This window comes from Phaeodactylum tricornutum, chromosome 9, assembly GCF_000150955.2.
Source record: "Phaeodactylum tricornutum CCAP 1055/1 chromosome 9, whole genome shotgun sequence".
Lineage (NCBI taxonomy): Eukaryota > Bacillariophyta > Bacillariophyceae > Surirellales > Neidiaceae > Phaeodactylum > Phaeodactylum tricornutum.
The window spans coordinates 274,592-290,897 of record NC_011677.1 but is presented as its reverse complement, the minus strand read 5'-3'; the positions used below and the strand labels follow the sequence as shown (position 1 = coordinate 290,897).

Below are 16,306 nucleotides of genomic sequence, written 5' to 3'. Positions count from 1 at the left end.
CCCCCCCCCCACGAGGGTTTCTCACGGTTACGGTACAGCATCCACATTGTCAATACACAGTCTCACATGTCTTTGTCAAAACCCCGTGAGAATGACTGTGACTTTTGACCAAAGTTTCACAGTTACGTTGGTATTTTCGTCGGCTTTGCTTCTTCCAGTGTACTTGATCCGGATCGAAGGGCCTCCGTGTATTCCATCTTATCCATCACCATGGTATCAATCCGCAACCCCAATAAAAGGGCTGGTAGTAGCTCTTGGTGCAACTTGCGCTCGTTACTGATTGGGTTTGTGGCGATGCAGAGTTTGAATTTGACCGTCAAAGTGATTCGTCACGTCTCCCACGAAGCGCCTCCAGCTCCGGCAGTAATGAAGGTCCGTGAAGAACCGGCGGTTCCGAAACCAAAGCATGATCACGCACCCAATCCACTGCACGCTTCGCGCCACGAAAATCATCAGCCAAAGTCGGATAAGCTCAAGGCACCGGTGGAACGAGTGGACGAGACGGCTGACGAAAAGCACGACTCGGACACCGAAACAGGAGACGATCCCGTTGTCAAGCCGCACGAAATATTGCCTCTTGTCGTTGAGGAGGAAAGAGAGGACCGTGAAAAGGAATCTCCAATGCAACCGGTAGACTCCGCAGTGCTGGATCCGGAATCTACCCAAGTCTTACAAAAACACGGCACGGGTGCCACGCTCTTGGGCTACGTTGTGGATATGGTCCAAGAACGTGCGCATCCCTCGTTTCGCAAACTCCCCGTTTCTATTCGGCCCGATACTGCCAAAGTCGCGTCACTTGTTGGCGAAGCCTCTGTCCAAGCCTGTGAGAGTGTCGTCGCCCAGAGCAACGACAATCCGGAGGCCCGTCCTAGTATTTCCCAAAATCCCCACTGTCGTGACGAAGACACGGTTTTGGTCGTATACAACTCTGCCACTTTTTCCCGACGCTACTGTGGGAAAACGATTAAGCCGGGACAAGCCCTTAAGCTTGATCAAGACATGGATGACCACTGCCGCCTAGAGCTGCCGCGTGTGTTTGCTGTGGATGACCCTCCACTGGATGGACAGGGCATGGCGCCCATTATCGTGCAATCGAAGGCAACGGCACAGCAAGAGACGGCACTGGAAGACTCAGAACTAGAAACAGTACCGTGCAGCATTCCGTGTCAGTGGGAAAAGGATATATCGGGCAAAGATCTGGTGATTGCTGGCACCACTTGGCAACTCCACCAAACAATGGACGATCCATATTTCCACGACGACGCCAAAATTGAACGTACAGATTTCCGTTCCGACAAATACTACTCGACCACCTCGCTACGCTCTTCTATTCCCCTTACCTTTTATGACAGCTCCAAACACTCCTTACGAAACCGTCCCGCTCTCGATTGGGCCAACACGGCCAACGCCGCCACGTACGTTCTCAATAGCAACTGCCAAACCCAAGGGACCCGTCGCCAAAAGTGGTTGGCCGCTGTCCAAGCAGTCTTCCGCGTGGCAGCCTATGGATCATGTCAACACAATACCGACCTGGCGCCGGGAGAAACGGTGGACACACTGGAGGGTCGTTTGGCGCTTTCCCGAAAAAATCGTATCCACCTTGCCTTTGAAGCTGCGTCGGAAAAGGACCATTTGACAGACGTGTCTTTCGAGGCACTACTCTCGGGGGCCGTCCCGGTACTTTTGGGCCCCTCCAACGCGAATCAACTGTTTCCTCCCCACTCGGCCATTTTTGCTTCAGACTTTAACAAATGGGATGCTTTGGCAGCCTACGTCAAGGAGGTGGCGGAAAATCGCACACTGTGGGAATCCTTTCACATATGGCGAACAGATGAGACCGTACTACGAACTTGGGAATCTCGCTGGGCCTTTGCCGAGACGACAGCCTCTACAGCTAGTCCACAGTGTCGAACCTGTCGGTGGGCATACGCCAAAGAATTCGGTTTAGGTTGGAACCACACCGCGCAGACCATCCAACCAACACATTTGCCACGGGATTTGTGTCTGGATCCAACGTCAAAAATCGTGATGAAACCCTTCCGGGAATATTGGGTACAACGGGGATCCCAATTGGAGGACATTGAGGTTGACACGGGTGACGGTTGTTCGAAACCCATGTCTTCTTCCACCATTGAAATGGATGGGTACAAGGTTGAACGCGAGGTTTCCGAACACGATGGAGTCGTAGACATTGTGGTGCAGAGCGTAGAGAAGGAGTCTGTCAATGAACCTGTGACGCTGCGATTGCACGTAGACGTGCGCAATTCCGAGGGCGCCTACTTCCGCAATCCACATACATTGGTGTCTACAAGTCGTGGTCCTTGGATCAGTAGCGCCGCAATACAGGACGAATTTTCCAAGGTAACCGTATTGACCTCTTGGGAGACAAGCGTTCACAGTCCGCAGGAAGGAATCCTGGAAGTATCGATTTTGAAGGAAAACGAATCTTTCCCTACTAACAACGACGGAGTCCGGCGGATTCGCGTAATACTCGAGGATGTCAACATGCTGCACGACAAGATGACCGAACATTTTCCGTCATCGTACGCGAAAGTAATGATTCAGGACTTTGTCGATCCACTCGAGTTATTTTACGTATCGTCATAGAACTCTTAATACTGATATAGCCTTCAAATGCAAAATCTTCCTTTGGTGCTCTGCTAGGTCAGTCTCAATCATAACACGTTGTGCAGCAGCCACAATCGACTTCCAAACAATCGGCCGATAGTTGTAAGTCGGCACGGCAAGTGGGTCCAAAAGGAATGGAGCCGACCAAGTGGTTGCTGTGTAAACGGACCTCGGTCACAGAAGTCATTCTCGTCAAGGTTTCGGGCACGGTACCGTCCAGAAGATTAACGCTTACGTCCAGTGTCTGTAACTTTTCTAGCTGTCCTAGCTCTGACGGCAGTCGATTTGCGAGTCGATTACCGCCAAGCTTGACATGCTTAAGGTATTGGAGTGAGCCGAGTGAAGGCGGTATATTCCCGGTCAAGTCGTTATCAGAGAGGTAGATACTTTCCAAAAAACGAGAATTGGAAAGGTTTGGAATGGAACCAGAAAGCAAGTTCCCGTCGAGATAGAGGATAGCCAAAAGGACGAGTGAGCTAAAGGACTCTGGAATGATTCCATCTAAGCGATTGTGGTAGAGCTGCAACTCGCGCAACAACAACAGATTGCCGAGACCGGCCGGGATAGTGCCAGTCAATTGGTTATTGTCCGCGTACAAGATTTGCAAGACCCGTAGGCTGGAAAGTTGAGTTGGGATACTCCCACGTAGATGGTTGCGTCGTAAGCGTAGATCGACCAGATTTTCCAGCTTGCCTAACGAAGTAGGAATAGTTCCCGTCAACGCATTTTCGTCCAAATACAAAACGCGCAGATCGTCGAGAATACCGATAGTGGTGGGAATTGGCCCGTTGAGATAGTTGTTGTGAAGTCCTAAACCTTGTAGTGAAGTCATACTTGAGATAGATTCAGAAAGCGTGCCCGTCAACTGGCAATCGTTGAGGTAGAGATGAGTCAAATGAGACAAGTGGTAGAGTGACTCTGGAATGCTCGACGTAATGTTGCTTGGTCCGAGGTAGATGTGCTGCATGTTCTTCAGGACACCAATTTCGGAAGGGATAGATCCAGTCACACGATTAGAGGAAAGATCCATGAAATGAATGTCAAGCTCTAGCAAAGAAAGCTCGCGTGGAATTGTACCTGCTAAACCTTGATCCGCCAAGTTGATTGAATGAACTCGTTCGACTGTATCGTCATCTCCCCGACAGGCAATTCCGTGCCATAAACACACAGGGTAGGCTGACAGCCAATGCTGCTCATTTTTCCATTTCATGTTGTTCTGATGCATACTGAAATAAAGTACTGCCAAGCTAAAGCGGGTTCTAATCGCCTCCACATCGGACAATTCGACAGGATCGGAAACTAGCCACTCTAATGCTCGGAAGGCTGTGCTGCTTCCGTCCTGGAGGTCAGCTTTCGGTGATACTTGCCAATCTAAAAGGAGAGAAAATATACGCTTGTAGCGTACACTGCTGCGATCCAAGGTCGACGATGCTGATTGATCATTGGAATTCAAATTCTGGTCTTGGTCGCTCCAAATAGTATCAGTCCCGGGTGCTACCTGGTGATCACGGACCGCTAAAATGGTCGCTAGCACTAGAATCAATAGCAACCCCGCCCCTATGAGAAGCCGGAACCTGATTTTCCCACCATTGTAACATGATAAACCAGCAGGACTGATACTATTGTCGTTTCCTGATATGGTAAAGTTACGGTCGCTGCTTGGTGTTTTGCGAAGGGGGATGCCAATCAAGTTGTCGGCAGCCTGACTGGGAGCCAGATTCTGATCATCGGCTGTGGAGAAGACGCTGTGATTTACAATTGCGTCCATGTTGTGCAAATGCTGCTCACGCTCTTTGCGGCGTAACTGGTGCCGTTCTGCGTTTTGAAAAGTATTCAACATGATTCGAGAATATGGGATGCAAGGAACAATCTCGATCCAGGCTTGGTTGTGGATGTCGAAACATCTCCGCTGTCCCAAGAAAGGAGAACCGTGGACGCCCAGAATCGTGGATAAACCGGGTGGCGTCATAACGTTGCCAAAAATCGTGGATCGTTGAGGGAATGCAACCAACTGAGGTGCGTGCCACCGTGGATGTGATCACGCTTGACGACGCTCACGGGAAAGCAAACACGTAGTATTTGGGTAGGAGTCGGCACGCTTTGAATTCTAAATTGATGGAAATCGTGTCAGGAACGAACATTTTCATTCATTCCCATAAAAAGAGAGAGCACCTGGAAGGATCATTGACCCAAGGCTAACATGAGGCTTTACAACGCGAATACTTGCACTCCGGCCGTAACTTCAAGTGGAACACGATCATGCTTTCAAAGATCTGAACCTAGGATACAGTCGCTCGCGGTAAAAGTCAACAACAAGCCACCACCGACGACGACTCAGCTGGATACACAATCACTCAAACTCGAAGCACCGACGCAAAGAAAGGTGAAGGAGAAGTTTCAAAGTCCAATACCGAGCTCACACGATGAATACCATATCACACGAAATCCTCCGCATTTTCTCTCTCGAAACACGACAGCTGACACATCAGTCAGTAGTGGTACCTTCTGCGGTATATTCAATCGAAACTCCTCCAGATCATTCCACTTCGATGTTGATGGTGCCACGTGCAATGACTTGGACGAACGTTGTCGAGGAGCTAGCTCGCCGTTTCCTTCAGATTTTAGTGCCTCAACTTTGACGACCGTCTCTGCCTTTGAAACGTACCAAGATCTTTTGGAAAAAGGGCACCCTCCTTACCAACCAATTGAATCAGCGGTATCTAGTTCGGTTGAGAAGTCTTGTCTCGGGCAGGAACTCATCTGGCCGTCACCCTGCAGAGTCAGACCTCGTCCCCGTTTGAGTGATGTCGAACCAAAGGACTTTGGGATCGAAGAGATCGAAAACGTAGCGGCACGTGCAAAGCCCAATCCGGATCACAAGACTCCCTCGCAATGGAAGTTGCATGAAAATTGTGCCTTTCTTCCAAGAAACCTGGCTGCTTCGGTCCCAGAACCAAAAAGGACGCAATCAAAAAAATGGAATACTTTTGGTGCCAGCAGACGCTCCAATGTCGATGCAAACAACGACATGCCGGATCCTCAGTGCTTGACTCCGTTAACTTGGGTGCCATTTGTGACTCGTTTTGAGTCTTCTCCTGCTTCAATTGAGGATTCGATCTCTACTTTGTTTGAACCTATTGAATTTCCAAAGGATGCGCCTTCCAAGTCGATGATTGTGGCCAGTCCAAAGCCCAAAGGCTATTTTTCAAAGGATCGCGGGCGCGGTGTATCAGGGCGAGACAGCTTCAAGGGTCATCGTCAGAAGCTGCATGCGAGTGATGCCGACAGCCAAACGCTAGAAAAAGCTGAAGATGGCATTTTGTCTCGAGAACGAATAGGGGGGAAAGTGTTCCAGAGAATACCGGGACTCTCTAAGTGCGCAAAAATGACAACGCCCCAAATATACAGTAACCGAAAATATATTGCAGCATCCTCAGGGTATTCTGAGACAACAGGGACTTTTAGTGTGCTGGACGAACAGCTACATTCACCAGACTTGGGGGCCGCATCGTTAGAACAAATCTTTCAAAAAGAGCGATTAAGAAAGTTTCAGACAAACGGGAAAGAGATGAAGCAGTTCAAAGGAAAAGTCGATGTTGAACAAAAGCATTCGGAGATTGTAGTAAATTTGGAAAATCAGCCAACAAATTATGCGCACAAGTCAGCCTTTAGCGCCACAAAGAAAGCAGTGAAAGCTGTGCCTTCCAGCGACGATCTCGAGAAGGCAAATATGCTTGATCTTACAAATAAAGGACCTAGCGACAAGATGATTCCCGACTTGCCAGAAAAATACACAAAGATGTTGAAGGTCGGACTTTCCCGTGCAGCGACCGAGAACTCGATGCGACGGGACGGCATAGACCCTGACGACTTCCGGCCTCCGGAAACCACTTCATCGAAACTTTTACCCACAGTGGCAGCCAAAGATCCATTCCGACGCTTCCGTATACACTGGGAAGCGCATACAAATGTTCGATCGAATACTGTTTGGGCGATGATAGGAAGGGATGATCAATGGCTGCTCAACCTTGCAATTGATCACGACGAAATGTTTACATTATTCAGCGAGACGCGTGACTCAGCTCCTCACACCCGTAAACCAGGGCAAAGGAAAAACAATGCAAATGCGGTAAAAGTTATCGATTCGAAACGTGCAAAGAACGGTGGTATCATCCTTGCCAGGATCAGAATGAGCTATAAAGAAATTGTGAGAGCAATCGATTCCATGGACGAAACGGCGTTGACGCTAGAGCAGATAAAGGGCATTGGTTTCCTCGTGCCAACTTTGGAAGAACGAGAGGCGCTGAAGAGACACATCGAGCGTAGTGGCGAAGAGCTTACAACTGAGTGTGAGAAGTTTATGTCGGAAATTATTTCAGTAGAAGACCCCGCGAGAAATCTTGAGGCAATGCTTTTCATGAAGAAATTTCCTTTTTGTGTTCTTGAGCTGAAAAACGGTAAGAAAGATGAGGTGAAAGGGCATAGATGGCAGCCGCGTCTTCTCAACGTTTCTTCTCGTTTTACAGATGCAAAGACGATTCAGAAAGTATGCGACGAAATTTTAGGCGCTTCCAAGTTAAGGAGAGTGTTAGGTGTCATTTTGCGTCTCGGAAACGAGCTCAACCAAGCTGATGTAGCAGCTCCCAAAGGAGCAGTCGATGCAGTCACCGTGAAATCGCTTTCAAAACTTAATCAAGACAAAGCATTTGATCAAAAGATGACATTTCTACAGTACGCAGCACAGATTATTCGAGAGAACAATGAGGAATTGCTGCTTTTTAAAGACGATATGCCTTCGCTAAAACTGGCGGAAAAAATTTCTTGGGAGGAGTCCATGCAAAACGTTGAGTCAATTGAAAACAGCCTAACCAGGCTTCGAAAAATAGCCCTTGGACGCGCTGAAGATGACTCGGCTGAGAAAGAACGTGGCGAGCTTCCCACGGAAAATGAGTTCCGCGTCCTTCAACGTACATCAATTGGTCGTTTCATCTTCAATTCATACGTGGAGATAAATTCAATGTACAAAGAAATCGAAGCCGCCAAATCGGCCTTCGAATCTTTGTTGAACTATTTCGGCGAGGAAGCTACAGAACCAGAAGTACAGCATTTTCTTCATTTCCTCTTTGAATTTTGCAACGACTTCGAAAACGCCGCTGAGCGTGCCGTAGACAAAGGGAATCACTACGCAAAATCCGAGCGCCGGTGAAAAGTGGTGCCAAGTATGGCAAAACAAATGCTTTACATCAGACCCAACCACCGCCGTAAGATGAGCAACGCAATAGGAGACAGTTTATAGATTGATGCCACATTCTTGTGGTGTTGAGTATTTCTTCCAATCATCTGCAATTTGTATTTTAAGTGAACAGTTTGACAACTTTCCTACTACACTCGCTCATGATGCACCCAAAGCTCCGTCTGTAGACGTGTCGGATCCAACAGCATGGTTTGCATAGCATACAGAATTGTGCCTCCCGGACCTGGGTTGAGGATAGCGATACCATCGACAGGAACAACAGTGATAGCTGGGATATCGTCTTTCCAGCGCATTGTCGCGGCCGACAGGAGTGCCGATCGCAAAAAGATCCCATCATTTACGTGTTGCATCTGCCCCGATCTTGCTGTGATGAAGTACAATCTTATTTGCACCGTATCGAAACTTTTCGACCCAAGGTTGGTCTTGCGCAAGACGCCCGCAAGGCCAGCTAGCATCTCGGTAAACACTACGGATACTTCCATATCTAAGTGGATAGTTCCCATCGGCACATGCGCTGTTACGATAGCGAAAGCGGTAGCGCCGCTCCCCAAGGTTCTTACCTGGGCATACACCTCCACTTTCGAGCTTCTTAGACTGCTAGTGAGCGTAAAATCGTGTCCACATTCCCAGGCCTCCTGCATCGCCGGCCCTCGAGATGTCCCGAGAGATTGGCAAGACAGCAACAACGATGTGTCTCGGATGCTCAAGCAAGAGGCAGCTTTACGAGTTGCTGAAATTACCTCAATTTCGGTCAAAGCACCCACGGGCATTTCAAAAATTGACACTATCAACAGTGGACATCGCTCAATACGTTCCGGAGCCTCATGCCGTATATCCTCCAGCATTGTTTCCTCATCTTCGTAACCTTGTAGATCCGAAATATTCAGTGGTGTATTGTCAATGCTACCGGGAACTATCCCCGAGTTGGATTTTACTTGCTCCCGGTAAGTCCTATCGATATACTCGAGTGAGCCGTTTTCTCGAAAGCACTCCGTAGCAACGTAAACCAATCCGGACAAAACATTGTCCAAAGATCCACCCTGTAAAGAATCCAAAGTCGCAGCCACGTTCCTCCAGGATTGTTGCAGCTGTACTTTCCAATCATCATTCAACTTCATTGTTGCAGGGACCAAACCAATATGACCGGCCATGAAATGAAGACTGCCGCCAATTGTATTGGCTTGAGAGTATGGCCCAACACACACCGGACCCCAGTGTGATATAGATTGAACATGCAAAACCTCGCGCAAACAGCTTGACGAATTTTGAATTGCCGCCTGAGAGTACGAATTGGTGGTGGGACGCCCACGCAGATAGTCACCGCTTCCGTTTTGTACGATGCAGTCAAATAGTATTCGACGACCTCCTGGCAAAACATTTCTACCAACAGCGACGCACGACCGGGACGGAGGCAAAATAATTCCGAACAATTCGCGATAGTACTCATTGATAGCAGTAAAATGCGCCATTTCCGATAGATACATGTGTACCATAATGACATCTTGTGGGGTGCAAGCATAGTGTCCCAGAAGTCTTCGCAAAACACCGAACACAGCTTTGGCCTCTTGAACAGCAAGTTGAGTTTCTGTCAATGCGCCATCGAAGGCTGCGGATGAGCTTAGAATTTCGGATACGTGCCAAAGCCCACCCGATACTCTCCGCACCATCGGTAAAGCGTAAACAGAAATGACCGACACTGGGGCCTCCTCATGAGTCGACACTGGCGGCAGTACACTTGGAGGATTATATACTGGATCAAGCCGAGGCTGTGAAGGGCTCCCTGGTGCATCGCGTTTGGTCTCAGAGTGACATGCCTGGATTTGCAATGTTCCGACACCATCATCTGTTTCAATGACCTCAGTCGCATCCAAAACAAGCCGCTTCTTGTAAAATGGACAATCCAAAACGAGCGTCTCATACTCCCCTCCTTCACCACAAATGTGAAACTGGAAACGATTGTGAAGCGTATGGAAGTGACTTTGAAGTTCTGCCAAAGTCTTTCCCAAATGTTTCCGTGGCATTAGACCAGGAGGAGCCGCAGTCTTGACGAGTACTGCATCGATACCATCATCAATCATGCGGGCCAAAAGTTCTCTTTGCGGGGCCCGTCTCCACAAATAAGAAAGGGAAGTTAGGCCCAAACGACTACAGACTGACTCAACTCGAGTTCGCTGATAGGTGGATAGAATTGCGCCCGAGCTCACTCCCTGAATGTTGGGAAAGCGTGCCAGTGTCGTCTGCAACGCCAAACACAAGTCTTCGACTTCGTCGTGATCAGTAGCTTCATACACCAGTGCTGTGTTGACGCTAAGTCCAGTTCGTACATGCAAGATCAACGGTACACCAAGACATTCTTCTACCAGCGTTTTAATCACTTCCGAAGCTGCCGTTTGGTACATGAAAGATTCCTCTGTTTCGTCGTCCGGCCGACCCAAATGGACACAAGCAACAAGCTCATGGCCCTGGCGTTGGCATTCCAGAATGGAGTATAGGGAGTCTTTCCCGCCAGAAACTAGGGCAGCGAACTTCATAAGAGAGAAGCGTCCGCGTATGTGAATTCAGGAAGCGACTGTAGATGCATCAACAGCTGGGGTATCGAGGGGCTAGCAAGCGATTTTCATCAGCGGCTTAATTTGTCAACGAATATTTTTCGCTATTTGTAATTGTTGTTGTTATACGGCCTGTTGTATCAGTCAGATGGAATTCATCTGTGTGAAATATGCGGTTAGCCGCAAATAGTCCAATCACCGCTTAGCGAACTATGTTTACCGGAACACTTCAGATAAAGGGTGCTTCGGAAGATGAAGATCGGCAGCTACTTGATCGCTCTACCTCTCTATTATATGTACTGGTGTGGAAAAGTTACATTCGACGGCTGTTGTAGACTGTGGGCAAGTGCATTTAGACAACAACATTATTGTCAATTTATACCCCACCGTTGGGTCTCTCTTTTTCAAAGATACCCGGCATTCACTGTCAGCTTCGACAATGTCTGTATCGATGCAGCGAGAGCATGGAAGTCTTTGCTCGTGTTATACATTTGACACGAAATTCGAACGTAGAGTCTCTCGTTCACGCATTTGATGGGCGCTTCGATGTGTTGCTTGTATAGGTAGTCTTGGACTGCCTTGGCATCACCCGAAGTTTTCCCAGGAACAGGCAACTGCACCAAGGCCATCGGTGACAACACGGGAGAATCGAATTCAGCTAGCGTAACGCAACCGGGCCAGGATTCTTCGCCCCCGAAATCGCTACCGTACCATTCGGTAGCCAGAATTTTGATTCCTTGTCGTAACTGTATTTTGAGATTCTTCCGTACCATCCACGGCTCTCTCTCCTGCCAAAATTCAAGTATCGATGGGAGTGATAACGCAGCGGCATAGTCTCTACAGCCATCCCAAACATAGCGACTCAAAAGGTCGGGCTCGTCGATACCGTGACTCACTATTGCCGGTTGACGAAGAATTGTGTCGTGAAACGCGCCCGTGGCGTGTAAAAAGGCGACACCGCGAGGTGCGGAGAGCCATTTGTGCCCGTTCGATAGATAGAAGTCTACTGATGGGATTTGGGCAATATCCAAGTTCTGCGCGAGTAAACCGTGTGCGCCGTCGACAGCGACCAAAAGATTCGGAACGATAGATTTGGCATGGGCGGCGAGTTCTTCGATCGGAAAGGTCAATGCTGTATTGGAAGTCGTGTGGTCTAATACCAGCAAAGGCTGTTTTCCTTCCCACTTTTTGGAATTTAACAGTAAATGATCGTCGAGTGCAGTCTGGAAAACAACAGATGGATTTTCTAAAGGATCGGCTAGCTGGGTCAGATATCTCGATTGGAATGGAATCTCCGTCACTCTGTTACCGCCATAGAGTTTGGCCATTTTCTTCACACTTCCGTAACTGGTGTCCCATACGATGATGTGCGCAGCGTCTTTTACTTCTCGAACATAGCCGGCAAGCAAACTGTTGAATCCTGACGTGACGTTCGGGAGCAAAGCTAAATTGCGCGGATCAGCGTTGACGAAGGAAGCAAGACGTCGACACGAATAGGCCAAATGGGGAAGTAGGTCTCGATCGTGGTAACGCAATGGCTGAGCTTCCAAGTATCGTCTCCATTGAGCGGCACGATCAAATCCAACAGTTAGTGCAGCTCCGAAAGCCCCGTGATTCAGAAATGTCCACTGGTCGAGATCTAAAAGAAAATCAGAATCATCGCTCGGCGTAACAGACTCGCCGAACGGCAAAAGCGGGGGTCTATATTCGATTTCTGATCGTGCTATTAGATCTCCTAAATTTTCAGAATGGAAGCTTCCGATTGATTGGTAACTTGAGAAAGGCGCAGATGTGGTAGTAGTGAGAAGTCTCCGCAGTGCTTTTGCCGGTGGCGCGGACAGGACTCTCTGTAGCACCCTCATAACAAACGCTCCCACCAGCCTTATCCGTTTTTAAGGACTTCCTGCTATTTACATTAGTCGCGGTAGTCCTATCATTGGGCTTCGGCTTGTTCATTCCAGACCATGTATCATCGTCGCATCTCAAAAATAGAGGTATACCCCCCCTTCTCAAAATCAACAGAACCGTTCCATAGCTCCGTGTTTCCGTCTGGCCATCATCTTTGGTTTTTGGATCATGTCCCAAAATGTCTCGTGCGACACTCTTTTGAAACCGGACGACAGATATATCTGACTGTGAGCTATTTGTAAATAGTCATTTAAAAATGATACCTATCCCAATAATTTTATCAACTGTCGCTTTGAGGTCAAGAAGGTCCCTCACGATTCAGAGTCAGTGAAGCGTATCACAGTCGCTACCGTCACAGTCAGCGATTTCTGTCAAGGTCAGAAAGTGAAGACAACATTCTGTTGGCACGCTTCGCTTTCTCAAAAAGCATCTCCAATAACACTTCATAGTCAGAACCCGCAAGAGCGGATGCCAACTTAGAACGCAAACTATGCAGTAGCATGTATTGATCGGCGTCCCAAATTCTCATTGGAAACTCTGGCTAAGCATCGTTGGCTTCGGATAAAACATGGGAAATTGCTCTTTTGCAAGCCAATTTACTCCTCGAATGATTGACAAGATACCATGGGAGAGGGAAGAAGACATTTCCAATAGTTTTGATTTTCTCGAACGTGTGGGAAAGGGCAGCGTGAGTAATATTTTTAAAATCAGGCGGAAGAAAATGATCATTCCGGACAAGAAAGCGAACGAACACGCTTGCCAGCGGTCTATCGAAGAGGATGGAATTTATGCACTCAAAGAAATCAGACTGCACACCAAAAAAGACTACTGTGAAAAAGAGCTTCGCAACGAAATTGACTTATTACATCATTTAGATCATCCGAATATCATTCGAGCGTTCGAAGTGTACAGAGATGGTCCTAATCATCTCGCGGTTGTTTTAGATCTTTGTCGAGGAGGAGACTTGAACAGCCGTTTCCCATACACCGAGAAAAACGCCGCTTACGTAGTATTTCAAATTGTGGAGGCTGTCCGTTTTCTCCACAGCCACCGTATTATGCACCGCGACTTAAAGCTCGAGAATATCATGTTTGAATTCGACGATCCAAGCGATTTTAGCATTAAGCTGATCGATTTTGGTTTGGCCACCGTTTATTCCAGCGACCGCAAAATATTTCACGAGTGCGTAGGAACCTTGTACACCATGGCACCAGAGGTTTTACGCAAAAATTACACTTGCCAAGCTGATATGTGGTCTATCGGGGTAATTGCGTTCCATTTGTTGTGCGGGCACCGTCCTTTCCGGGCGTCTTCCAAAAGAAACCTCAAAAGACAAATCTGTCAAGGGACATCCTGCTTTCGGGATCCAACATGGAAGTCCTTACCCTGGGCGGCCCGAGATTTTATCCGCCGATTGCTCCAGCCCGATCCACAGCTACGGTGTACTGCAGATGTTGCCATTCGACACCCTTGGTTACGCGTGACAAATGAAGTGTCTGCATTGAGAACGCTCCCGGAAGACTCTCTAAAAGCTCTGGTAGAATTTTCGAATAGCAGTGATTTTCACAAACTTGTGCTGCAAGTCATTGCTCGGAAAGCGTCTGCAGCAGATATTCGTGGGCTACGCCATATTTTCTCCGACCTCGACTTGGGCAAAAATGGCGTGATCACAAGGACCGAATTTAGAAAAGCTCTAACACGGATCAAAAGTTTTGACATAGATCACGTGGACGAACTCTTCGACGATCTAGATGTCGACAAGAGCGGAGTCCTTGAGTACACAGAGTTCCTGGCTGCCGAACTTGGATCACATATTGCTCTCAAAGATTCTTGCTTGCATGACGCGTTTCGAGATTTTGATACGGACGGCTCTGGATACATCACACGTCAAGACCTGCGAAGCATATTTGGTGAACAGGCAAGTGATTTGTATATTGACAAGCTCATTGAACAGGGCGATTTCGGAGGTGATGGCAAAATCGACTATCACGAATTTGTTCGTCTGTGCGAGGGTGCAGGGATTACAATTAGCGCACATACATAATTGTAACATATCTGTTTCAAGAAAGCCAATGCTAGTGTTGAACAGTACAAGCGTGATCAATGGTCTCGAATGAGAGCTCATGATTCACCTGCGGGAATCCCACAATGGAAAACAAATCCGGTCTCGAACTCTTCAGTGCGATCTCAAAACGCCCGGCCAACTCTGGCTCTGCTTGCGCAATTGCTTTGTTTAGTAGGAAAAGCGACGGATATTCCGTGGCAAAGTTGTGTGTAATTGCCACAGATAGTTCCAGGTTCAAGACAAGATGCGGCCAACCCGCTGGAACGAAAACAGTTTCCCCCGGTCGTTGCAAGACTTCAACCGCATCGGCATGATCCCGCATAGCTTGATCATAGAAATCGCGAAACCAAATAGCCGAAGGAATTTGGGGGTCCCTCATGTGTATCGCTTCTGGATCGGTCCCAGCCGGAAAGAGGATCCACCGTTTGCACCCCTCGATCAGTGTTACCCAAGCATGAGTTCCTACTGGATCAATATGTAGTCCCGTTCCCGATCTCGCAGGTCCAATCAACAACCATCGGAATGGTGGTCGATCGTCCTCGTTCGGGATGGCGGAGGCAAACAAATCTGAGTCAAAACAGGAAGGGACGGTATAATCGTCCAGCAGCGACGACCGGTCATCGCCACCGAATTGCGAGTCGTATACGGCCAGCGGTGCATCGTCTGTGGAACCTTCTATTGAGCGCAGGTACTTTTGATAGGTCTTCAGAGTTATGGTCTCCCCATGCGTGTCGGAAAATCGCCATTCCAGATCTCCGTATCGCTGCACAAGGTTGTCGAAGCGACACGATTTCATGGCGGCCCATTTATCGATAGCGGGACAGCCATCGAGAATTACTGGGACGTTCTCTCGTTCAAACCAAGGATGGAGCGCTCTATTAGAGGAGTACAATTGACGGGATGCTGTCGTGCAAGGTTCCTGAAAAAGACGGTCGCGAAGCGAGTCCCAAGCCGAGGAGGCGATGGACGATAGGACAATCGGCAACTGAGTTTCACGTCTGAGCAAAACACACCCGGAACCCACGTTGAAAGCCGACAACACCTCTGCGTTTGTCCGGACAAACTTTTCCTTTCGCCAACCCGAAACATCGCAGCCGTCTGTCAGAGCCAGAATCTCGTTCATGTCGGCAGCATCCTCGTTCGTGTTCTCTTGCTGATGATTGGAATCTGTGGAGCAGACATCCAGAAGATGCGGTCGTTCCGCTGCCTTGATGGTCCACACCTCGTAACGCTCGTCTCCCGAAAGATAGAGCGTCTTTGATTCTATTGGCTCGCACCAAGCCCTCGCCTTCGACATGCGTATCTCACTGCCAAGGAGGTCCGAGAACACTGGATTCTCCGTCAGTCGGCTTCGGGAGGAGGAGTTTTTTTGGGCCTTCGCCATTTCACGCAGTTTCACTAGGTTTTACCCTTCTCCGCCAACGGGGAGCGACCCAATGGTGTGACAATCGAGACAATAACGCAAACGAATATGGATTATGTACAGATATTTTCAGCCAATCAATGGGGGATCGTATAGGCCACTCTCCTCAGGACTGGCAGGAAAATGTCTGTCTGTCTTCCGAGGGCAATCGAATCCAGCCGTCAAATGAAATCGGCTATTTCTGTTGCATAGGTGTGTTGTAAATCTTAGCCTCTCTCTGGTCCGATCCAATTTATAGCCACGTGACTCTCCGGTCAATACTAGTTCGTGGATGTACATCGGCGCACTTCCACACTAGACGACGCTCTGCTATTGAGAAACGGTTTTGGTGTTGTAGTTTTTTTTTTCGCTTCTCTCTATTGAACATGCGTTCGCCTTTGTTAATCTCGTGGATCCTGCTGCTTTCCGGAGACACGGCCGACGCATGGATCGCGAACGCTCGCTTTCCTCGATCAACCATCCCTCAAAGAAGCTCACGT

General features: G+C 48.4%; 7 protein-coding genes across 7 annotated transcripts; 3 read left to right on the top strand and 4 right to left on the bottom strand.

The window, feature by feature from the left end:
- Window positions 1–238: 238 nt before the first annotated feature.
- On the top strand, window positions 239–2,607 carry PHATRDRAFT_46109 (predicted protein; the record flags this gene model as incomplete). The annotated part of the gene is made up of 1 exon (XM_002180573.1): window positions 239–2,607. The coding sequence occupies exon 1, from the start codon at window positions 295–297 to the stop codon at window positions 2,605–2,607; it is 2,313 nt and encodes a 770-aa protein (XP_002180609.1). The 5' UTR covers window positions 239–294.
- A 145-nt stretch (window positions 2,608–2,752) lies between these two features.
- PHATRDRAFT_12909 (predicted protein) lies at window positions 2,753–3,595 on the bottom strand (the record flags this gene model as incomplete). Its single annotated transcript, XM_002180370.1, has 2 exons — window positions 2,753–2,872; window positions 2,942–3,595. Coding segments are annotated over 2 exons (774 nt in total), but the record flags the coding sequence as incomplete, so codon positions are not given.
- A 666-nt stretch (window positions 3,596–4,261) lies between these two features.
- Window positions 4,262–8,375, top strand: PHATRDRAFT_54518 (formin homology 2 containing protein). The gene is made up of 2 exons (XM_002180572.1): window positions 4,262–4,644; window positions 4,705–8,375. The coding sequence occupies exon 2, from the start codon at window positions 4,829–4,831 to the stop codon at window positions 7,832–7,834; it is 3,006 nt and encodes a 1,001-aa protein (XP_002180608.1). The 5' UTR covers window positions 4,262–4,644; window positions 4,705–4,828; the 3' UTR covers window positions 7,835–8,375.
- Window positions 8,376–9,732: 1,357 nt separating this feature from the next.
- Window positions 9,733–10,413, bottom strand: PHATRDRAFT_5702 (predicted protein; the record flags this gene model as incomplete). Its single annotated transcript, XM_002180369.1, has 1 exon — window positions 9,733–10,413. A coding segment is annotated over one exon (681 nt), but the record flags the coding sequence as incomplete, so codon positions are not given.
- A 356-nt stretch (window positions 10,414–10,769) lies between these two features.
- PHATRDRAFT_46105 (predicted protein) lies at window positions 10,770–12,407 on the bottom strand. The gene has a single exon (XM_002180368.1). It carries the CDS (start codon window positions 12,291–12,293, stop codon window positions 10,836–10,838), a length of 1,458 nt encoding a protein of 485 aa, XP_002180404.1. The 5' UTR covers window positions 12,294–12,407; the 3' UTR covers window positions 10,770–10,835.
- Window positions 12,408–13,174: 767 nt separating this feature from the next.
- CDPK1 (calcium dependent protein kinase) lies at window positions 13,175–14,383 on the top strand (the record flags this gene model as incomplete). The annotated part of the gene is made up of 1 exon (XM_002180571.1): window positions 13,175–14,383. A coding segment is annotated over one exon (1,209 nt), but the record flags the coding sequence as incomplete, so codon positions are not given.
- A 103-nt stretch (window positions 14,384–14,486) lies between these two features.
- On the bottom strand, window positions 14,487–15,788 carry PHATRDRAFT_35989 (predicted protein; the record flags this gene model as incomplete). Its single annotated transcript, XM_002180367.1, has 1 exon — window positions 14,487–15,788. A coding segment is annotated over one exon (1,302 nt), but the record flags the coding sequence as incomplete, so codon positions are not given.
- Window positions 15,789–16,306: the final 518 nt, after the last annotated feature.